Here is a 24,808-nt window from a genome sequence, read left to right as displayed (position 1 = left end):
CTTTCCTTAGCCAGAACTTTCATAGACATGCACTTCCACTACACCACACTTAAATCCAATAACCGAACATACAAGAAATATGCTTTTATCCAAGACAATTCTTTTCTAATGTGGAAGATCAAATAAAGTTACGACCACAGAGCATACTAAGAATTTCCTGAAAAGACTTATACTTTCGTAACCAAGAGCTTTGAAGATGCCTCCTTCTTGATGTGCCCTTTCCATTCTTCTAAAGATGTCAACACTCCTTGATGGGCCCTTTCTTGCCACAATGGTGGCATTTTATATTTTTCTTACTTCTTAACTTTTATCTACCATGATTATGGCTCCCACTGGGACCACGTTCCGTTAACCTCCCTCTCGTCATCGATAATGCCTCTGCTTGTTGCGAATTTGCCAACCTGTCCTCCTTATTTATGCGCATTTGTTCCTCTTTCAAAACTGCGGCTGCAACGTCCTCAAAGACTAAATTGTCAGTGAGAATGTTATTGGTCAGGTTGATGATGAGTTGGTCGTACGAATCTGGCATGCTTTGAAGTAGAAGTTCCGCACACTCATTTACATCTATTTTGTAACCCAACTTCGAGAGTTTAGAAAATAGTGTATTGATGGCGTTTATATGATCCGTTACTGAAACAGATTCCGACATTCGAAGAGTGTAGAGTCTTCTTTTTAAGAAGATTTTGCTGTGTAATGACTTGGCCTCGTACAACTATGAGAGTATCCCAGATCTCCTTTGCAATCTTCTTCTCTTCCACACTTGACAAGACTTCTTCGGCTAGAGTCAAGTGTAGATTGGCGACAATAGTGTCTTTCATTTTCTTCCACTTGTTATCGTCAGTGATCTCCACCGGCCTTTCTCCACTCGCCTCTATGCAATCTTCTTTTGTTAAGATCGCCTTTATCTTTATTTTCCATAACGAGAAATTATTTCCGTTAAACTTCTCTATCTCGAACTTTGTTGCCATTTTTCACACCTTGATTTCAACCGTGAACAGTACCGTATACGTGAACAATGCGTATACGTGAATAGTGCCAGAACCCTAAAAAGAATGAATAATAATCTAACTTATTTTCTGATGTGAAGGATCCACTTTTCAATGGCAACCACAAAACATACGATAAGTAGATATCAACACTCAAGTCAAGCTCTGATACCACTTGTTGGAAAATGATGGGTCCTAGATGGCTTGCAACTAATAGTTGAAATGAGAAAAATTAAAGATAAAATGAACACAAGGATTTACGTGGAAAACCCCCAAATAAATTAAGGTAAAAACCATGGACAAGGATAGAAGAATTCACTATGAGAAATAATAAGAGTTACAACTTTCCCTCTAGATCACAAGGAGATAACAAAATAATCTCTCTTGAAAATAGGAGAAAACACTAATTTTCTTAACTCTATTTTTTTTTTCTCTCTCTCTCTTTACAATTGAGAGACTTGAATTTTTGGGATGCTTGTGGAGAAGATGGGATGAAGGGATGATTGAGAAGTGAGCTGGGGAGGCCTATTTATAAGCCTCCCTCACGCCTAAATGGGTTAGGCAGAAGGCATAAGCTTTGGCTGCTGCCTAACCAAGGTAGGCTGTCTACCTTCCAAATTTATTAATTAAATTTGGCCATCTTGCACTTCAATTGCAAAGTGTTGGTGGCTTTGACTATTCAACAGTGTATCCCTATGGGGAGCACCAGTACTGTTTGTCAAGAAGAAAAACGAAACAATGAGGATGTGCATTGATTATCGGGAATTGAATATAATAACTACTAAAAACAAGTATCCTCTTCCCAGGATCAAGAACTTGTTTGATCAGTTACGGGGTGCACGAGTATTTTCAAAGATTGATTTAAGGTCAGGATATCACCAGTTGAGGGTCAAATCTAGTGACATCTCGAAGACAGCTTTCAGAACTCGATACGGTCACTATGAGTTTTTAGTCATGTCCTTTGGCTTAACTAATGTGCCTGAAGTTTTCATGGACTTAATGAATTGAGTTTTCTATGAGTACTTGGATCAGTTTGTCATTGTCTTTATTGATGATATCTTAGTGTACTCACGAAGTAAAGAAGAGCACGAAAAACATTTAAGAGTAATTTTAGGGATCTTAAAGGAAAAGAAGCTATTTGCAAAGTTCAAGAACTACGAATTTTGGTTAGAGCGAGTAGTATTCCTTAAGCATGTAGTAACAACTCAAGGAATAGAAATGAAACCTAGCAAAGTAAAGGCAGTGCTAAATTGGTCAAAACCAACTTATGTAAGTAAGGTTCGCAGCTTTTTAGGTATAGCTGGATATTACAAGAGGTTTATCGAAGGGTTCTCCAAACTGGTAGGTCCTTTGACGCAGCTGACTCGCAAAGGTACTAAATTTGAATGGACAAATAAATGTGAGGCTAGTTTCGAAGAATTAAAGAAGAGGTTGGTCAATGCATCAGTATTAACTATCCCTGAAGGATCGAAAGGTTTTGTTATCTATAGTGATGCGTCCAAACGAGGAATTGGGTGTGTATTGATGCAAAGAGGTAAGGTAGTTGGTTATGCATTAAGGCAATTAAAGCCTTATGAGCAAAACTACCCTACACATGACCTAGAACTTGCAGCAGTAGTACATGCATTAAAGATCTAGAGGCACTATCTGTATGGGGGTAAATGTGATATCTATACCGACCATAAGAGTCTCATTGTACATCTTCACACAAAAGGAGTTGAATATGAGGCAAAGGAGATGGCTAGAATTGGTAAAGGATTATGACTATGAAATCCACTACCACCCAGGTAAAACAAATGTGGTGGCTGATGCCTTGAGTAGAAAGAAAATGGGCCAAGTAACAGCTTTGACAACACAAAAACTCTTGTTAAAAGAATTTGAGAGGTTAAGCCTCAAGACGGTTGCTACGCCATCCAGTTCTAATGCTCGTATGGAAGCACTCTCCGTCCAATCGGCCCTCCGAGATCGGATTAAAAGTCATCAAAAGAAAGACCAATCTTTTGAGTATATCAAAGCTGAGATTGACATAGAGAAGCGAAAGGACTTCACAATAGCCGACGATAACACGCTCTACTACCAAGGGTGCCTGTGTGTACCAAATTTTGAGGAACTAAAGCAAGAAATTCTGGAAAAAGCCCACTCCACTCCTTATTATGTACACCTTGGAAGTACAAAGATATATCGTGACTTAAAGGTAGTGTTTTGGTGGAGGAATATGAAGGAGGACATAGCTAAATTTGCCAAGAAGTGTTTGATATGTCAGCAAGTGAAAGCCGAGCATTAGTGACCGTCAGGGTTGCTGCAATCGTTGGAGGTTCCAGAGTAGAAATGGGAATATGTGACGATGGATTTGGTTGTAAGTTTTCCAAAATCATCAATGGGACACGAGGCTATTTGGGTGATCGTGGATCGACTTACCAAATCAGTTCATTTCTTACCTGTTCGGATGACATCTACAATGGATTAATTTGCACGACTGTATGTTAAGAAAATAGTAAGGCTACACAGTGTTCTAGTTTCCATTGCATCGAAAAAGGACTCGAGGTTCACATCAAACTTTTGGAAGAGCTTACATAGAGTCATGGGAACCAAATTGAATTTTAGTACAGCTTTTCATCCTTAGACAGATGGACAATCTAAAAGGACAATACAAACTTTAGAGGATATGTTTCGTATCTGTGCCCTAGAGTTTGGTGGACATTAGGAGAAACATCTACCATTAATTAAATTCGTATACAACAACAGTCACCATGCATCTATTGGCATGGCACCCTATGAGGCGTTGTATGGAAAGAAGTGCAGATCACCTATTCATCAGAATAAAATTGGTGAGCAGAAGATTTTGGGTCCAGAAACTGTGGAACAAACTATACAAGCCATTGAAAAGATCAAGGATAGTATGAAGCAGACTAAAGATAGATAGAAAAGCTATGCTGATAAAAGGAGAGAGGATTTGGAGTTTGCCATCAATGATAAGGTATTCCTAAAAGTTACACCCAAAAAAGGAGTCTTATAATTTGGGAAAAAAGGAAAGCTTAGACCTCAGTTTATAGGCCCGTTTGAGATCCTAAAGCAGGTTAGGAACGTTGCTTATCAGCTAGCCTTACCACCCGAACTTTCAGCAATACATGATGTTTTTCACGTATTGATGCTCAAAAAGTATGTCCCTAACCTAGCCCACGTAATAAAACGTCAACCATTGAATATCCAACAGGACCTAACGTATGAAGAGGCACCAACATGTATTATAACTCAAAAAGTATAGAAACTTCGCAATAAAGAGATACCGTTGGTCAAAGTATTATGGAAACATCATTCAGTCAAAGAAACAACTTAGGAGCGCGAGGACGAGATGTGATCCAAATATCCCCAGCTGTTTAATGACGAGAAGGTAAATTTTCGAGGACGAAAATTCTTTAGAAGTATAGATTGAAACATCCGAGATTTTTAAACTCAAATATGATGTAATACTCGAGAATTTTAGATTTAGATACTTGCGGAAATAAGATATTTCAAAGGATTAAGAAAGTCTTAAGATAAAAGCTCAATTTTGGGCCAAAGACAAAATCATAAATATAAGAGTACGAGTAAAAGTGTAATTTATCAAAACCTTCGAGGTATTAGCATAATTTATCCTTTGTTCGATGGGCTAAAATGCAATTAAAAATTGACCCAGGGACCAAGATGCAAGGGGTCTAAATGCAATTACCCAGAAAGTTCGGACCAAAGTGTAGTTCTTGAAACTTTGCAACTAGATCATTAGGATAATGAGCTAAGCCAATTAAACCATTTGGGAGTCATGATTACGGATTTCAAATAACAATCCGCTTTAGCTTTGGATCATTTTGAAGTTCAAATCACATTTTATTCCACCTTTAGATCATTTTGAAGTCCAAGTCTTTGTTTTTGCTTAACCTCCCAAATTTACTTAGCTTCCAAGTTTGGAACATGTGGCAAGCATTCATTAGCCACTTGGGGATAGGATTTAAAGCCTCATGATGACTTTAGAGATAAGGATAAAGCCTTATGATGACTTTAAAGATAAGGATGAAACATCCTGATGATTTTATGGATAAATTTGATTGGATAACATTTGATTTGGGTAAGATTTGATCGGATAGGATTTGATTGGCCACTTGAAGATAAGGATAAGGCTTCATGATGACCCCCTGAGGTGGCGATATGTGATTGGCCAAAAAAACTTATAAAAAGGTCATGGGTGGATTTAAACTGAAGTATTCCAATTTAGTTTAGCTTTTGAATTCAAATCCATGGCTATAAATACTCTTATTCCTTCCATTTACTGCTTCAACTTTCTTCCTTGCTATAATCTAGACAACAAGGTGTGAGGGTTTTGTTAAGAGAAAAACATTAAGATCTATTTTTCTACCAACCAAGTTTAAAGGTAAGTACAACATAAACTATCTACATGTTTAACTCATGGAAATTAAGTTTATATGGTCCCTCATGTCATGTTTTTCAAATAAGTTTCATGTTTTCAAGCAAGTTACAGGACCGGAGTTTAATAGCGCTATGCACATAGGTTCTTACCCCGACAAGTTGGTAGATCCTATCGTGTCTCCTCATGTTCATCTTGCAAGTTCATGTTATGCCATATTTTAAAACACATTTGTAATTCTTTTATACTTATTGAGATTTGCGTAATCTCACCCCTTATGTTTCCCCCCTCAAGTGAATATAAACGAGGAGATTAGAGCATGGACGTGGCATATGGTAATTTCAAGAATTTAAGTTTCAGTTTTATTTTCTATGGATGTCTAATAAATAAGCCTATTTAAGTTTTTCATTTCTTTCTATTGAAACAAGGTTCTCCAGTGTTAAAACTCTTGTTTTTATATATTAATATTATAAGGCATGTTTTGGAATTATAAATAAGTTAAAGGAAGTCTTGATTCTCGTTACTAAGTTAGGGGTGTCACATAGCCTCTCAAATTCTTTCAACAAGAGTTTTTGTGTTGTCAAAGCTGCTACTTGGCCTATTTTATTTCTACTCAAAGCGTCAGCCACAACATTTGTTTTGCCTGGGTGGTAGTGGATTTCACAGCCATAATCCTTTACCAATTCCAATCATTTCCTTTGCCTCATATTCAACTCCTTTTGTGTGAAGATGTACAATGAGACTCTGATGGTTGGTATATATATCACATTTACCCCCATACAAATAGTGCCTCCAGATCTTTAATGCATGTACTACTGCTGCAAGTTCTAGATCATGTGTAGGATAGTTTTGCTCATAAAGCTTCAATTGCTTTGATGCGTAAGCAACTACCTTACCTCTCTACATCAATACACACCCAATTCCTTGTTTGGACGCATCACTGTAGATAACAAAACATTTCGATCCTTCAGGGATAGTTAATACTGGTGCATTGACCAACCTCTTCTTTAATTCTTCGAAACTAGCCTTACATTTCTCCGTCTATTCAAACTTAGTACCTTTGCGAGTCAACTGAGTCAAAGGCCCTGCCAATTTGGAGAACCCTTCGATGAACCTCCTGTAATATCCAGTTAAACCTAAAAAGCTGCAAACCTCACTTACATAAGTTGGTTGTGACCAATTTAGCATTGCTTCTACTTTGCTAGGTTCCACTTCTATTCCTTGAGTTGTTATTACATGCCCAAGGAATACCACTCGCTCCAACCAAAATTCGCAGTTCTTGAACTTCGCAAATCGCTTCTTTTCCCTAAAACCACCCTTAAATGTTTTCCGTGCTCTTCTTCACTTCGTGAGTACACTAAGATATCATCAATAAAGACAATGACAAACTGATCCAAGTACTCATAGAAAACTCGATTCATTAAGTCCATAAAAACTCCAAGCGCATTAGTTAAGTCAAAGGGCATGACTAAAAACTCATAATGACCATACCGAGTTCTGAAAGTTGTTTTCAAGATGTCACTAGATCTGACTCTTAACTGGTGATATCCTGACATTAGATCAATCTTTGAAAATACTCGTGCACCCCGTAACTAATCAAACAAGTTCTCGATCTTGGGAAGAGAATACTTGTTCTTAATAGTGATTTTGTTCACTTCCCAATAATCGATGCACATCCTTATTGTTTAGTTTTTCTTCTTGACAAACAATACCGGTGCTCCCCATAGAGATACAATAGGTCAAATGAACCCTTTCCTCAATAGTTCCTCTAACTGAGTTTTCAACTTGTGTAACTCCTTTGGTGACATCCTATAAGGAGCTTTAGAAATTGGTGCAGAACGAGAAACTAGGTCAATAATGAACTCTACTTCCCGTTCTGGTGGCATTTCCTCTAAATTGTCCGAGAAAACTTTTGAAAATTCCTTCACTATCTTAACATCGTTCACTGTTAATTCTTTTCCTCTCTTAGCCACTACTGACATTAAGAATCCAATACAACCTTTTGACCACAAGAGTTTTTTAGCCTTTAACGCTGAAATGACGCGGGAAAGGAGTTTTGTCTCGACTACTGAAAGGTGAAGTTCTACTCCTTCAGGACACTTACAAACTACTTCCCTTTCGAAACACAAAATGGTCGCGTGGTGATTGGTGAGCTAATTCATTCCCAAAATCACATCAAATTCTTAAATATCTAGGACATATGAGTTCATTTCTAAAAACTTTCTATCAATCTCCACCTCAACTGTATTTACTACATAAGTCGTACTTAATACACCTCCTGAGGGAATAGCTACTTCTAAAGGAGTACTTGCATGTTCCTTATGTGCATTGGGTTTACTCACGAACTTAGGGGATATAAAAGAATGTGTGGAACCAAAATCAATCAAAGTATAAGCAAGTATTCTGGAGATAAGAATGTTACCTGCCAGCACGTTGCGATCCTGATCCTCCTGTTTCACCCTAGCTTCACCCTTAGGGGGATTTCCTGGCTTCTGTTGATAAGGTTACTGTTGTTGTTTCTTTAGCTGACCCTTGGGACAGAATCTGGCCACATGACCCATTTCCCCACAACTATAGCATGTGTCGGTTCCCATGAGACACAATCCAGCGTGGTGCTTCTGACATTTGCCATACACTGGGTTCAACTGGTAATGATCGGACGAAGAGTGCTGCCATATGAGCATTAGAACTAGATGGCGTAGCAACCAACTAGAGGCTTAACCTCTCAAATTCTTTCAACACGAGTTTTTGTGTTGTCAAAGCTACTACTTGGCCCATTTTCTTTCAACTCAAGGCATTAGCCACCACATTTGTTATGTCAGTCGTAACTTAGTAACGAGAATCAAGAGTTTCTTTTACTTATATATAATTCCAAAACATGCTTTATGATATTAATATTAAAAAAACCAAGAGTTTAACACTGGAGAACTTTGTTTCAACAAAAAGAAAGGAAAAGTTAAATAGGTTTATCTATTAAACATCTATAGAAATAAAACTAAAACTTAAATTCTTGAAATCACCACACGCCACATCCATGCTCCAATCTCCTCATTTCTATTCACTTGAGGAGAAAACATAAGGGGTGAGATTACGCAAATCTCAGTAACTACAAAAGAACTACAAATGTGTTTTAAAACTTGGCATAACATGAACTTGCAACATGAACATGAGGAGACACGATAGGATCTACCAACTTGTCAGGGTAAGAACCTATAGCGCTATTAAACTCTGGTCCCGTAACTTGCTTGAAAACATGAAACTTGCTTAAAAAATATAACATAAGAGACCACATAAACATGATTTCCATGAGTTAAAACATGTAGATAGTTTATATTATACTTACCTTCAAATTTGGCTAGAAGGAAAATAGATATTAATGCTTTTCTCTTAACAAAACCCTCACACCTTGTTGTCTAGGTTGTAACAAGGAAGAAAGTTGGAGGAGTAAATGGAAGGAATAAGAGTATTTAGTGTCATTAATTTGAAATCAAAAGCTAAACTAAATTGGAATACTTTAGTTCAAATCCACTCATGGCCTATCTATAAACTTTTCTGGCCAATCACGTGTCACCACCTCAGAGGGTTATCATAAAGTCTTATCTTTCTCTTCAAGTGGTCAATCAAATCTTATCCAAATCAAATATTATTCGAACCAAATCTTATCCGATCAAATATTTACCAAATCAAATCTTATCCAATTAAATCTTACCCAAATCAAATCTTATCCATAAAATCATCATAAGGCTTCATCTTTATCTCTAAAATCATCATGAGGCGTTATCCTTATCTCTAAAGTCATCGTGAGACTTTAAATCCTATCTCCAAGTGGCCAATGAATGGTTGCCACATGTCTCAAACTTGGAGGCTAAGTAAACTTGGGAGGTTAAGCAAAAGCAAAGACTTAAACTTCAAAACGATCCAAAGGTGGAATGGAATGTGATTTGAACTTTAAAATGATCCAAAGCTAAAGTGGATTGTTATTTGAGATCCCTAATCATGACTCTCAAATGTTTAGTTGGCTTAGTTCATTACCCTAATGACCCAGTCGCGAAGTTCCAAGAACTATACCTTGACCCGAACTTTCCGAGTAATTGCACTTAAACCCCTTGTAACTTGGTCCCCATACCCATTTTTAATTACATTTTAGCCCCTAGAGAAAGGATAAATTATGTTAATACCCCAAAAGTTTTGATAAATTACACTTTACCCGTACTCCAATATTTACGATTTTGTCCCTGGCCTAAAACTGAGCTTTTATCTCAAGACTTTCATAATCCTTTGAAATATCTTATTTTCTCAAATATCTAAATCTAAAATTCTCGAGTATTACATCATATTTGAATCTAAAAATCTCGAGTGTTACACTGTTAATCCACATATATAACAAATTTCTCTCCATATAAATAGTGTCGTCACAATTTCAGGGCATGTACCACAACTGCTAATTCCAAATCATGCACTGGGTAATTCTTTTCATGAGGGCGTAGTTGTCAAGACCCGTATGCAATTACCATCTCGTGTTGCATCAGCACGCATCCTAATCCTATTCATAAGGCATATGTGTATACCTAGTATCCTCCGGAACCTTGAGGTATCTCCAGAATCGATAGGGTTGTTAGTCTGAGCTTAAGTTCCTAAAAGCTTTTTTCACAACATTCATCCCCAACAAACTTGACTCATTTCCAAGTTAATTGAGTCAGTGGAGCAGCAATGCTTGAAAATTTCTTGATGAACTTGTGATAATATCCTACTAATCTAAGAAAACTTCTTACTTCAAGAACAATAGTGGATTGCGACCATTCTTTTACTGTCTTTACCTTCACAGGGCCCACTAATATGCCTTGCCCAAAGATTATATGCCCCAAAAAGGCAACTTCCTTCGCCCAGAAGTCACTTACTAAATTTCACATACAACTTATGGTCCTTTAGTGTGGATAGGGTTATTCTCAAATATTCCCGATGTGCTTCCTCGCTCGGAGAGTATATCAATATATCTATATCATCAATAAATACAATGATAAATTTGTCCAAGTATGGTCGAAACATCCAGTTCATCAAATCCATAAACGCCACTGGCGCATTATTCAAACCAAACAGCATCACCAGCTACTCATAGTGACCGTACCATGACTGAAACGTAGTCTTAGGAACATCCTCCTCTTTTATCTCCAATTGGTAATACCCTGACCACAAGTTAAATCTTAGAGAATATTTGGACCCCTTGCAATTGGTCAAACAAATCATCTATCATGGGTAATGAATACATATTCTTAATGGTCACCTTGTTTATAGCATAATAATCAATACACATCCTTAAACTTCCATCCTTGTTGCGCACAAATAACATTGGGGCACCCCAAGGCAACACACTAGGGTAAATAAAACCTTTGTCTAGCAAGTCTTGTAACTGTATTTTGAGCTTCTACAGCTCAACTTGGGCCATTCTGTAGGGCGGAATAGATATAGGGTTTGATTGAGCTTCGGGGATCAAATCAATGGTAAACTTGATTTCTCTATCTAGAGGCAAACCCAGTAAATCCTCTGGAAATACATCCGAGTATTCTTTTACAACTTTCACAGCCTCTACCCTCTTCTATGGCTTATCACCACTTGCACCGCATATCCCAGAGCTCCCCTATTTAAACATTTCTTAGCTCCCAAAGCAAATATAATCTTTAAAGGTCGCCCTACTTGAGCTCCCACAAACTTCACAGCTTGACCGTCAGGCTCTATCAACTTAGCCATACGTTTCCCACAGTCTAATTGAGCTTAATACTGGAACAAAAAGTCCATGCCCAATATGATATCGAAGTCCCGAATTTCCAATAAATTCAAATCTACCGGGAATATAGTTTCTTCTATCGTAATCGGGCACTTTGGCATTACCTGGCGTGAATAAGACCAAGTCCCCATCAGAGTTTGTACGCTCATAGGCACACACAACTCTTTAGTACTTAGATTCGCACAACCTACTGCAGCATATGATGTAAAAAAGTGTGTAGCTCCTGAGTCTACCAGTGCATGCATACAGGTATCTTGGATAAGGAGCATACCTTCAATTACTCGCAAGTCCACCGCCGCGTCAACCTTTGTCAAGTTAAACACTCTTCCGGCCGCCACTGGTACCTTTTCTCCAATTGGCTTCACCTGCTCAGCCCTCCTATGTTGTGGGCACTAGGAAGCAATATGCCCTAGCGAGTTGCAATTAAAATACACCAATGGTCTCCTCTGGCTTTCCTCGATCGACGAAGTAGATTTGGCCTCAATCATTTCCATTCTCCTTGGGCAATTTCTTATAAGATGTCCCACCTCACACCACAGTAATGGCAACCCTTCACGGCTCTGGCAGCATTGCACGAAAGATTCCATTGGTGAGGTTGGTGACAATAGGGGCATGCTTTCAACTCCTTCTTGAATTTATTTGCCTCTGGACAGCTGAACCGATATCCCGGCTTTGACACGATCTTCTTGTGACCCTCACTTGGCAATTCCTTTACCCCAAGTGATTTCCCCGTAATTCATCAGCTTTTTCTTAATGTTCACAAATTTGGCCACCACCTCTCGGAACGAACTAGCCTCCACATAGCTCATTCCCCGACGCACCTCGGGTCGCAATCCCTGAATGAACCATTCTATCTTATCGACCTTTGTCAGCATGTACGTTGGAATGTACTTTAGCAGCTTTTAAATTCATCCTCATATTGGGACACAATTAAGTGAACTGCTTGCTTTAGTTTCATAAAATCATGTTTCCTTTGTAGTTGTCAGTCGTGTGAGTAGTACTTCTCGTTAAAGGCTTCCTTAAACTGCTCCTAGCTGATCGGTGGTACTTGTTCCCCCACGACAATCAATTGAGCGTTCTACTCCCGTAGCATTTCAAGTGCCAACCGCCACCATACTCTGGCATGTTCAACCAATACAAAGGTGGCACACCTTACCCAATGATCTCTAGGGTAATCCATATATAACAGTAATTGTTGGACGTCGTCCATCCAGTAATCAGCTACACTCAGGTCAACCTCAAGTTGTCCCTTAAACACCAGGGGTCACAAATCCATAAATGCCTTCAGCCAACTGGCTGCTTCAATATCCACTTGTCGGTCATTGACTGGCTCTCTTCTTACATGACGACTCTGAACCTCCTAAGAGTGTCATAGTACTTCTGTCGAGGGCCTTCAGGAAACACTTCCCATATGAGAAGTGCCCGATGCACGGAGTTGCTTAACGCGTTACTGGCGCCATCTGCACACCACAACTACCCTCTTTTATTAATCAAGTTTTACCGAAGTATAACAGCACAAATCTACTAAACTTAAAAGCAACCATAGTATATTTCACACAACTTTAAAATTTACATTTTGGTAGCCCACTACTACTTATACTGTTGAAATATGATAATATCGATTATTCCTCCAATCACTCTAAAATCTAGGAGGAGATAAGATCTTATCTATCTCTAAAGTTTAGAAAGTTTTTTATTAGATATGTTGTTGTATTTGTATTTTAAATAAGTTTGTTTGTATTTTAAATTTCCTAGATTTTAGGAACTTTAGTCTATTTAAACATCTTATGGTATAATCAAAGAGTAAGACGGAAGTAGGTTTGCACTTCCGAGTTCTTCCAATCCAAATTTGTTCTCATTATTTGTTCCAGTTTTCAACATGGTATCAGAGCCTTCATTCTGCTCATAGAATCTCATCGTGCCTTCATTGCACTATTGCCTCTCGGTCTTTATTTCCTTCCCTAGGCCTTCATTGCTCTCTCTTGGTTTTCTTGGTACTAAGGATGTCGGGAATCTCAGATATTAATCCTGGCTTAGCTACTGGAGAGTCAGAACCAGATCTGACTACTGGAACAAATGGAAGTGGAGGAACCTTCCCTAGTTCGGGCAGTAGAGAACTGTCGGGCATGCATTTATCCTACAAATTGGATGGCAAGAATTACCTCCAATGGGCGCAACTCGTTCGAACCTTTCTAAAAGGACGGGGGAAGCTAGGACATTTCACTGCCTCGCCACCAAAGTCTACTGATCCAGCCTTCCCTACATGGGATATCGAGGACTCCCTTATCATGTTATGGCTATGGAATGCCATGCAACCTGAGGTTAGTAAAAACTATATGTTTTTAGATTCGGCCAAGGCTATTTGGGACACCATTAGGCAGACTTGCTCCAAGGTACAGGATGCTTCGGTTATATTTGATATCAAAACAAAGACTAATAGTACTAAACAAGGATCTCTAACTGTTACTGAGTACTTTAACAAGATGAATGGCCTTTGGTTAGAGCTAAATCAATATCAAGAAATCAAGATGATATGCAGTGATGATGCTGCCACACTCAGCAGAATCATTGAGAGAGATAGGATTGTGGAATTCCTAGCTGGATTAAATGCTGAATTTGATCAAGTTAGGATTCAAATCTTTGGAAGGGAGAAGCTACCATCCCTGAATGAAGTCTTTGCTATGGTAAGGAGTGAAGAAAACCGAAGGGGAGTCATGTTGAATGATAATGGAACCGAAGGATCGGCCATGGTGACAGCAAGAAAGGATGGGACGCAGTTCAGAGCGGGTAAACCGGAAGCAAAGAATCGTGAGGGACTATGGTGTAGTTTCTGCAACAAGCCTAGGCATACTCGAGATAATTGCTTCAAACTTCATGGCAAGGAGGCTGTGTTAAAGAAGATGGGAGGTTTCAAACATATGGCAGCACAAAAACAGGCTTACATATCTACCAAAGAATAGCACGAGGAAGGAGAAGCAACCAGTAAGACAGAATCAAATTCAAGTACTGATCTTGCACAACTTGATGGTGAGGAAATTAACAAACTTAAGGCTTTTCTTAGGACTATCAACAATGGAAACTGTGTTTTCGCCCAGCAAGGTAATTGTTTACATTCAGCCTCTCTTAATGCCTTTAAATCTGATAAGAATGACATTTGGATCCTAGATTCAGGAGCTACTGATCATATGACTCTTAATCCATTGATTTTTGACACTTATGAGCCTATTGTAACCTCTAAACAGATTACCATTGCTAATGAGACTTCAGTACCCATCAAAGGTCAAGGAACATTCATCCTCAGTCCCAAGATTACCCTTCAAAAAGTTCTACATGTGCCAAATCTATCTACCAACCTTGTGTCTATTCATAGGCTTACTAATGACCTAAACTACTATGCCACTTTCTCTGCTAATATGTGTGAATTTCAGGCCCTGAAGACCGGGAAGATGATTGGTGCAGCTAGGGTATAGCATGGGCTGTATTTTCTAGAAAGAAAAGGAGAGGAACCTTCGGTTGGAAATCAAGTCTTTGAGACTGCTGCATTCTCTCAGTTTTCGTCTAACCACACTGCTCATATTTGACTGCAACATTACAGACTTGGTCACCCACCATTCCCTCTTCTAAAAACAATGTTTCCTTCTTTGTTTCAGTCCTTAGACCTTAGTGAATTTCAGTGTGATGTGTGTGCAGTTTCTAAGCATCATAGAGTGTCCTATCCCCCTAGTAATAAGAGATCATCTACACCTTTCTCTTTGATTCATTCCGATCTTTGGGGGCCCTCTAAAATACCAAATTGTTCGGGGGCTTGGTAGTTTATTTCATTTGTTAATGATTATACTCGAATGACTTGGGTTTTCCTATTGAAAGAAAAGGCTGCTGTTAGCAACATTTTTCCATATTTCTGTAAGTTAATTTCCACTCAATTCAAGTGTTCAATCCAAAAATTTCGGACTGATAATGCAAAGGATTATGTTAAGAATCATTTGCATCAATTTTTTCAACAAGAAAGAATCATTCATGAATCTTCTTGTGTCCACACTCCACAACAAAATGGAGTGGCAAGACGGAATATGAGACACTTACTTAATGTTGCAGCACGAAGTCTTCTCCATCATCATCATGTGCCTAAAAATTTCTAGGGTAAAGCCACTCTTATAGCAGCCTACCTAATAAATCGTGTACCCTCAAAAACCTTAAACCATCAAACACCATTTTAGCTTCTATCTAATCATTATCCAGATCTACGTCAGCATTCTCCTCCTCCACTAAAGGTCTTTGGGTGTGTCTCCTTTGTCCATATTCCCAAGCAAAATAGAGACAAACTTGATCCAAGGGCCCTAAAGTGTGTGTTCCTAGGCTATTCTCCTACCCAAAAAGGATACAAATGTTATCATCCAACAACCAAGAAATTTTTTATCTCAAAGGATGTTACATTTGTTGAAACCCAACCTTTTTTCTCTTCTCATCCGACTGGTCATCAGGGGGAGCATTTAGATGGTGACCAGGCAGCGGTTGGGGATATTTTTCAACTACCTACCAGTTCTCCATCTCCCTCTTCTAGTTCTCTCTCTCCTCAGAATTCCAGCCAGCAACTTCAGCAGCTATCAGGCCAAAAATCCAGCCAGCAGCTTCCAAGCCGATTTAAGGGTTCTCCCTATGTTTTCAGAAGAAGACAGCCTATTCTGGAACCACAGCAAGTGCCACCATCTGATCCTAGTCAAGGTAAGGAATTTATACGATCTTTTATTCCAGAAAATGAATCCCAGCTTCCTGTTTCAGACTCCCAACTCCCTATTTCAGATTGCTCTAACCTTTCTAACCCAAGCTTTGATGATTTAGATCTTCCTATTGCTGTTAGGAAGGGTGTTTGAAGCTGTACCAAACATCCTCTAACCAATTTTTTGTCCTACCACCGGCTGTCTCAAAACCACATAGGGTTCCTAGCATCTTTGGATTCAATTGTCATTCCTAACTCAGTAGAAAAGACCCTAAGAGATCAGAATTGGAAGCAAGCCATGATGGAAGAGATGAGAGCCTTAAATAAAACTCAGACTTGGGAAATTGTGTCACAACCGAGAGGGATTTTACCGGTAGGCTGCAAATGGGTTTTTAATGTAAAATACAAGGCTGATGGAACATTGGACAGGTACAAGGCCAAGTTAGTAGCCAAATGATACACTCAATCCTATGGCATAGACTATTTTGAAACATTCGCTCCAGTAGCTAAGATGGCAACAGTAAGAATTCTGATTTCTTTGGCAACATGTTTTGGATGGACATTACAACAATTTGATGTTAAGAATGCCTTTCTTCGTGGAGACTTAGAAGAAGAAGTATACATGGAGATGCCTCCAGGGTTTCAAGAAAAAGAAAAGGGAAAAATATGCAGACTCAAGAAAGCTCTATATGGACTCAAACAATCTCCAAAGGCTTGGTTTGGGAGGTTTTCTAAAGCCATGAAAACTATGGGATATAGTCAAAGCCGGGGTGACCATACACTCTTCATGAAGCACTCAAAAGAAGGAAAAATTACAGCCTTACTAGTATATGTGGATGACATAATTGTGACAGGGGATGAGGAGGAGGAACAAATACTGCTAAAAAGGAATCTGGCTCAAGAATTTGAAATCAAGGAGCTTGGTATTCTCAAATATTTTTTGGGCATTGAAGTAGCCTATTCTAAAGATGGTATCTTCCTATCTCAACGTAAATATATTTTGGATCTACTTGCTGAAACAGGACTTACTGGAGGTAAGGGTTCTAGTGTCCCGGTGGAGCCTAATGGAAAACTATGGCAGAATCCTGAGAGTCAACCAATTGACAAAGGTAGATATCAAAGGTTAGTAGGCAGATTAATATATCTTTCTCATACTAGACTAGATATTACCTTTGCTGTCAGTCTCGTAAGCCAATTTATGCATAATCCAACTGAGGAGCACATGCAAGCTGTAAGGAGGATACTTAACTATCTCAAGACTAATCCAGGTAGAGGTCTATTGTTTAAAAGAGGAAGGAAAATTGATGTGAAAGTCTTTACTGATGCAGATTATGCTGGATCTATCACTGACAAAAGATCGACCACAGGATATTGTGTATTCCTAGGTGGGAATCTAGTATCTTGGAGAAGTAAGAAACAGAGTATCGTGGCTAGATCAAGTGCAGAATCAGAGTTTAGGGCTATGGCCCTAGGAATATGTGAATTGTTATGGCTCAAGATTATCCTAGATGATTTGAAGATAAAAACTAAGGGAGCAATTGAGTTATCTTGTGATAACAAATCCGCTATAAACATTGCACACAATCCTGTTCAACATGACAGGACAAAACATATTGAGATAGACTGACACTTTATTAAAGAAAAATTGGATGCAGATTTAATCTATATCCCTCATGTTTCATCTGAAGAACAGGTAGCTGATGTATTCACAAAAAGCTTAACAGCCAAGAGATTTGAAGATCTAATATGCAAACTTGGAATGATAGATATTCATTCATCAGCTTGAGGGAGAGTGTTGAAATATGATAATATCGATTATTCCTCCAATCACTCTAAAATCTAGGAGGAGATAAGATCTTATCTATCTCTAAAGTTTAGGAAGCTTTTATTAGATATGTTGTTGTATTTGTATTTTAAATAAGTTTGTTTGTATTTTAAATTTCCTAGATTTTAGGAACTTTAGTCTATTTAAACATCTTATGGTATAATCAAAGAGTAAGACGGAAGTAGGTTTGTACTTCCGAGTTCTTCCAATCCAGATTTGTTCTCATTATTTGTTCCAGTTTTCAACATATACTGATACATCACACTAGTTAGATTAACCCCCTATGCCACAACACCACCCCGCCAACTACACCAATTTACACACACAATTTGGTGGGATTCCTATTATCTACCATCTCCGAAGTCCACTTAGCGCTTCACACTAGGTAGCACTCGCTTCATCCCCACAACTAGCGATGTGGCTTCATCGGCCAAGAAGGTCTGGTCTCCATTACTTCCCTTGTTAGAGTGGGCTCTCCCCAGCGTCCCTTCCACAGGCTTCAAACCCCACTTAACAGCCCCAGGCAATAATGCAGTGGAAAACACCTTGATTCCCATTGCGTCGTATGGTGGAATGCTCGGGTCCCACTCATTGGCTTGACGTTCAATTTCCCAAATAAACCTACCATAGTTGAATAGAAGATTCGCATCCCACACCCATCTATCAATAGGCTATCCATATAATAGGGGTATATTACGTATAATATATAGGCAGCAATTTCTGGAAAGAAAAGGAGCAATAGTGACAGTTTTTAGCAATTGCCTTTTCTTTCTCTATTTCAACAACTCTGTTCATTATCTTCTTCTTCTTCCTTATGTTCAGCCCAACCGTAACTCAACTGCAGAGACTTACCTTTCTTGCCCCATAGCTCCAATTAAGCAAGACGTGAAACGGTGAAAGATAAAGAAACATTCAAGGTAATTCTTATTCCTCTTTTCCTTTTGGATGCAAATTCCTACCACCTCCTTTCCATTAAGCAGATTTGTTCCTTTCATCTATGGGATTTTGTGGTTGAAACTCCTATTTTCGGGTAAATTGACCTAGCCTACTCTTCTATGTGTAACTTTGTTGTCGCCCTTGAACACTTAATGAATTTCATCCAAAAGCCTAAATGGGGTTCGATTCACCCTATATTTCTAAAGGAATGATGCCTCTTTAATATTGGGTTCAACTTAATACAAGGGTTGTAATACATATATTTAGGAATTTAATGCTACGATAGATCATAAATGAGGCTATATGTTGGGAACGTGCATCCATGAGCATGCTAATGTGTATCTCATATGGTCATGCATGAATTTATATATGCTTTGAACTGCTTAAGTGTTGCATGGTGATTAATGTGCACGACGAACAATATCCGCAGGGTATACCCATAAGCTCGGTAGGTAAAAGCTTGACGCGAGGGAGCTTTGGGTCAAAAGCTCAATAGACGCAAGTTTGACGCGAGGAAGGATTTCGATCCACATTATGATTAATGGCTTAATTGCAGGTATTCATTGTGAAGCATAGCATGGGTGTATTTTATGTACATGGGTAATTCCGTCACTTGCCTCAATTCCTATTATTTCCCGTTTATTTTAAATTATACTTACTAGTCTTGTGGCTCATACTTGCTTTTGCATCATTCTAGGTAGGGGGAAAGTGAAGGTCGAGGGCGAGCCCAGTGGTGCTTGATCCTCATTGGGTAGACTTGCGTACAAAGCAGTCCTGACCGAAAAGATCATTGGAAGCTATTACTTTTAGGTGCAGAGGAGAAGCTGTCATGTTTTGTGAGACTGGTCCTCGCCGCTCCTTTCATGTATTATGGGTGGTTGGGTCCTAATTTTATTACTAAAAGAATTTGTGTAGTTTGCTTACGTTGTGTTAAAGTCAAGAGAGTTTGGGAATATATTTATTAGAGTTTGTATCTTCTCTATCCTTTCTGGGACTTCCTCTCGGATTCCTAGGATAGTGAGATCTCTCGGAGTGGTTGCTCACAGTTAGGTATCAGAGCGAGATCATGATGAGTCTCTATACACATAGTAATATAAGGTAGAGTTAGGGTTGGGTCCCATAGTTAGACGTGAGTTTTAATCGGGAATCGTATTCTAAGAATTTAAGTCGTAACCATGAGTGGTATATGTTCCCTAGTATAGGCATATGCTGGAAATGTGTTTTCGGAATAAGCAAGTAACAGGATGTGTGTTTCTCAAATTTGGGTTGTTGGATGGGGGGAGCGATTTTTTTAGTTATTGAACTGACTCATGGCTTTGTATGCAAATCGTAAGACACCCCACATGGATCCCGAGGGATCAAGTATCAATATGTCAAACCCAAATTTCGTGACCACCTCAATAGTGGACTTACTTTGGTACCATTGGGAGCAAGAATTGTTCTATATGAGGGGGGGAAGCCAGCACAAGAACAAAGGTATAATAAGTTTCTTGTGCCGAGTGAATTAGGTATTTCGATCTACCATCCACAAGGATCTGTGGGGCCTCCCTGAGAAACAGGTATTAGTTGTGAGAAAATATGAATAGGTGTGAAGGCAGCTCGTAGAGGTCATGATGGACAATATGAATCTCTAGTTCTATTATAGGAATTTTATCTGTACTATGGAGCAGCAAGCTAGGATATGGGAGTCGTGCGTGCAATCCTATGACCTAACAGGGATTGGAGCATTCCCTTCAGCACTTCCATCTGAGGTCGTGCTCTGGGGATTAGCTCACCCGGAAGGAGAGCCGATTAGGTCCAGCTCAATTGTGGAGGATAATAAGGACCTTTCCTATCTAGCAAACAAGACCACGTCTTGTGCTAAGAGGGATGAGAAGAGCACAACATAGCACGGAAGTGTGTGTACTCATACAGAGACGAGTGGATTGTACAAGACTATGTACCTTGGGTGACAGTATGGTATCAGAGCAACCTCTAGGGGTACTACAGTGGACAGGGAAACCCGGCACATTGGCGTGTGCTAGAGGGGATCTTGAGCATGAGGTCCGGGCTAGGCAGCAACCTTTTGAAGGTGGTTGCCTAGGCTATGACACTAATACCTTGTTTAGCTTCATATTTGAGGTAGGAAATATATTTTACAAATTCATTAGCATACTTTATGGCTCAAAAGCTATATATTTCAACTTTCACCTTTGTAGTCTTTATTTCTTAAATCCATAAAATTAAAGCTCATCACATAAGCATGCAACTTCTCTTTTCAAATCTAAACAACATCTTTTCATCTCAATGGGATCAACTTGCAGGAGCAGAGGCAAAAGAAAGTTGCTAGGATAAATGAACAAGAAGTGATGCAAGGGAGGAAACCGAGTGAAAGATGCCAGAAGTAAACTCGATTCTAGCCTGAGAGAAGCACTAGCACCATCTCTTGTGGCAATGCCAGTACAGCATGAAGTAGAGATAGTGTTTCTCATGGAAGTGGGGTCAACACAACAGGTAAAGGAGGATATTCAGGCATTGATACAATGGGAATTACCACCGAGATCTATTGTGCAGTAGCTCATTGGGTCTCTCTCTCTCTCTCTTTGATCACATTTATCATCTTTACCTAAAACTTTTTTTCAATCAGGATTTACAGAAGGGATATAAACAATTTGCATCAGACAAATAGGATAATAATTTGGGAACTGTTTATGAAAATGCAAATATACTGTTTCAACAACCTTTGATACAACATTGAACATATATATATGTATGTTTATGCATATTACTGGGACTGAGGTAACCTGATTCATTGACAACATAGGCTCTCAAAGCTCGGGTTTGACTTTCACATCTCCATTGGGTAAGATGCTCTGTGCTTGTGCAAGCCGCTTCAGTTCCTGCATTAGGTGTTAGGACCTTAAAGCTTGTAACAGAACGCTTGAAAGGAATAACAAGACCAAGAAAATGACAAACATGACCCGAGAAAATATCCCTCAGTTGCAGGAAAAGTTTTATATATGCAAGTGAGCTGAAATTATAGTAAACTGCAGCACTAGTAAGACAATTCGAGGCTGCAGTTAAGATAATTCTGGAGTATTTTAACATAAACTAGCTACCTGGTATTCTTCTTCATACAAAATTTATTTTAAGTTTCAAATTGTTAGTTTGCCATCTCATAGACTGAAAAATATTTGCAACATGCTTTCTGTCAATATCTCACATGCAACCAGTTCTTTACCAAAAATTAAACAATTATGAGTTCTTCATATTCCTTGAAATGAGCTCAGCTATAATTACAAATAAATGGATGCGGAAAGAACGCGTGACATTTCTTACAAACATAAAAGTTATCCATTAAGAGTAACTTACAGCTGCGGAAGCAGCTCTTATCTCCCTGTAGGACTCTACTTCATCTGGAAATGCCTGTTCAAGTTCCTCAAGAAGATTCCTCCGTAGACCCTATAACAGCATAAATAGGATTGTCAGAGTCTGGTCAAGGCTAAAAGCATGTGTGAAAAATTAACAGTCTTCTTAATTACGTCGCATAAAAATACATAAATTAAAAATATTTCAGGTAAACCTGTCACTGATGTCAAAATTTAAGCCATGACATTTAAATTTAGTAAAAACTAACAAGAGGAAAACTATAGGGCATAAAACATAGTACTTGAGACTACATTTTCTGGCACAAATCATTGAAAGATTTCTTATGCTGAAGCCAGATGGAAAGAGTGGTAGAGGAAGATAAAACTCCATGTTCTATAAAAATATACGATGTGTTTAACTGAAAAAGAAAAAGGTATGGTTTATGTATATTAAATGGGATCAAGGACTTGATACCTGTGAAATAATTGATCAAGAGGCCAGTGACTTTCCTAGAAGACTAACAAGAGTAGTTCAGAATGACCTCATATCCTTTTGGATTCAGTTTTGACAAAGTTACAGGTACGTTCAAGAATCTTTTGCAGTTTACGTTCAAAAGCATCCATTTGTTTTAGAGAAATAAACCGGTGAGTCTAACAAACGTTTAATCAAACAGTGACCACTTATACGGTTATACCCAACAAACTAAAACTCACAAACAGTTGAGCTTAGACAAATCATTTTTGAATACAACAATAATGCCATCAAGAGAATTTGTGTTGCAAGCAGAGTAGGAGAGAAAAAGCTTACCTTGAAGGCATCGGTTTTGCCTTTGGTGATCTGGTTTTTGGCAATACAGTCATTCAATACATCCTTAGTGTATTCATCGGGATTCTTCCCATCATCAATTAAACTACACACCTCACAGTTATCCATCATGAGCAATCAGAAGTACTAAAACTAAAAATAAATAACTAAATCGAGTAACAAAGAATAATTCTTGAAAAAAAAAACGAAAACCTACTTGAGGACCTGCATCGGCACCTGGATGTTGCATTTCTCCGCCAATTTAGTCATGTTGTCCAGCTCAGACACAAGTGAATTTCTGAAAACAAGAAATAACAGCCTCAAATACAGATCGAACGAATTGGACAAAAGAAAGGATCAGAATTGGGGATAAAAGCTAGGGTTTACAAGCGCTGGAGGAGGGGAAGTTGGGAGGCGACATTGAAGGAAGAGACGGTGAGGTAGAGCTGGTGGATTAATCCAAGCGTTTTCTGTATGGAGTTGATCACTTGGTTCAGGTTTTGCTTCGGATCGTCTTCGGCCGCGGTGCCGATTTCGGTGACGGTGGAGGTATCACTGTTTTGAGGAATAACTATCCCGTTACCGCCACTCCCGCCGCCACCAGCTGCCGCTGCCGCCGCCGCCGCAACCGCAGCCGTGTTCTGCAGAGGATTCATTAGATTGTTATCCCGCCGATTGATGGAATCGCTGTTCTCTCACAACACCCGCCACTCTGCGGTGAAATAGAATAAATTGTTCGGAACTTGGAATAACGAGACCGGCTCGCCGTGGACCCAATTTATATTCGTGTAGTTGCCCAGCAGACAGGACCCGTATTTATTATTGTAGTAAAAAGTTAGGTAAATCACACCAAAATCACTCAATTTTGATGTCTTTTCTATTTTAATTACATAATTTTAATTTTTTACTTTATGATTACTGAAATTTAAAATATTTTATAATATAATCACATTTAAGATTTTTCAACCATTCCCTTATTGGAATAGATGATGTGGTGGTACTATAACACTGATGTGACAAAAATTCAAAATTACATGTTGATTATGCAATAATTATTAATTAGAACCTGACACTTGTCACAACCCAAACCCCCATAAACCCTTTTTTATTTTCCTCTCTCCTTTTCGCATTGTTCTTGTTAGTGTCTGTATCCTCTTTCTGTTCACTGTTGTAGTCGTTGCCAATCACTTCTAACGCAGTCACCGCAGCCTCTATTGTCATTACCTCTATCATCATCAACGTTTCTAGTCAATGTTCGCCTCTATTGTAGCTATTATCGACGTTTCCATCGTTGTTCACTTGCGCATCCACTGCCACCTCCATTGCCGTTTGCTACCCCCACTGCCATCAACGCCTTCGTTAGCGTTTGCCTCCAACTACTTTGCCACTCGCTGTTTCGTCGTCGCCTCCGCACTTCGATCATTTGTTGTTTCGACACCATAGACGCTTCATCACCAGGCATTAATGCACTGTATTTTTATTTTTTTTAATTAAGAGTAACTTTTCACTAATTATTTTTTTTTCTTTTATTTCTTTCTATTTTTGGCTTAAAAATGTACACACAATATTTAAAAGTAAAAGTAAAAGAAAAAGAGTATTGAGAGAAAATAATATATAGGTTATATGTTTAGAGATTTATTATGTTGCTCGAGTCGAATTTGTCTGACGCAGGCATGCAATGGGTGTGTGAAAGCCGGGCATGTAGGGGTGTGTAGGGAATGAGGGCGGGACCCATATCCCCTCTAATTTTACTCACATCAGACAAACGTTATATTATCCGACTTGGATAATATAATAATTTTTTATATATTTATTTTTTTCTATTCTTTTTTTTTTAGCCTTTGTCTTTTCACGTGAACTGTTGAACAAGAGGGGATATGTGTATGTATATATATGGACGAGAATTTGCACATCTTTATTAACATACTATTGGATTATAAACTTAGATTTGGATTTTATACCCCAAATTGGGCCTTTTATATTTGATTGAGTTTATCATGCTCACATTTTT

General features: G+C 38.7%; 1 protein-coding gene across 5 annotated transcripts in view; it reads right to left on the bottom strand.

Moving 5' to 3' along the window:
* The window catches only part of LOC127813043 (mediator of RNA polymerase II transcription subunit 10b-like), a 36,312-nt gene extending 12,756 nt beyond the window's left edge, over nucleotides 1-23,556 (bottom strand). For all 5 annotated transcript variants that reach the window (XR_008026043.1, XM_052353740.1, XM_052353736.1 and 2 more), the window contains exons 1-5: nucleotides 23,185-23,556; nucleotides 23,015-23,095; nucleotides 22,801-22,903; nucleotides 21,997-22,086; nucleotides 21,429-21,524 (exon numbers count right to left, since the gene is read on the bottom strand). Coding sequence is in view for 4 of the 5 variants with exons in the window: in XM_052353740.1 (XP_052209700.1) it covers nucleotides 21,453-21,524; nucleotides 21,997-22,086; nucleotides 22,801-22,903; nucleotides 23,015-23,095; nucleotides 23,185-23,453 (615 nt within the window). In the remaining variant the exon portion in view is untranslated. The remainder of the gene's footprint in view (nucleotides 1-21,428; nucleotides 21,525-21,996; nucleotides 22,087-22,800; nucleotides 22,904-23,014; nucleotides 23,096-23,184) is intronic.
* Between the last annotated feature and the right edge of the window lie 1,252 nt (nucleotides 23,557-24,808).

The sequence above is a fragment of the Diospyros lotus genome, chromosome 11 (assembly GCF_014633365.1).
Source record: "Diospyros lotus cultivar Yz01 chromosome 11, ASM1463336v1, whole genome shotgun sequence".
NCBI lineage: Eukaryota > Viridiplantae > Streptophyta > Magnoliopsida > Ericales > Ebenaceae > Diospyros > Diospyros lotus.
Note: the sequence above shows the minus strand (reverse complement) of the source record. Positions and strands in the feature narration are given on the sequence as shown.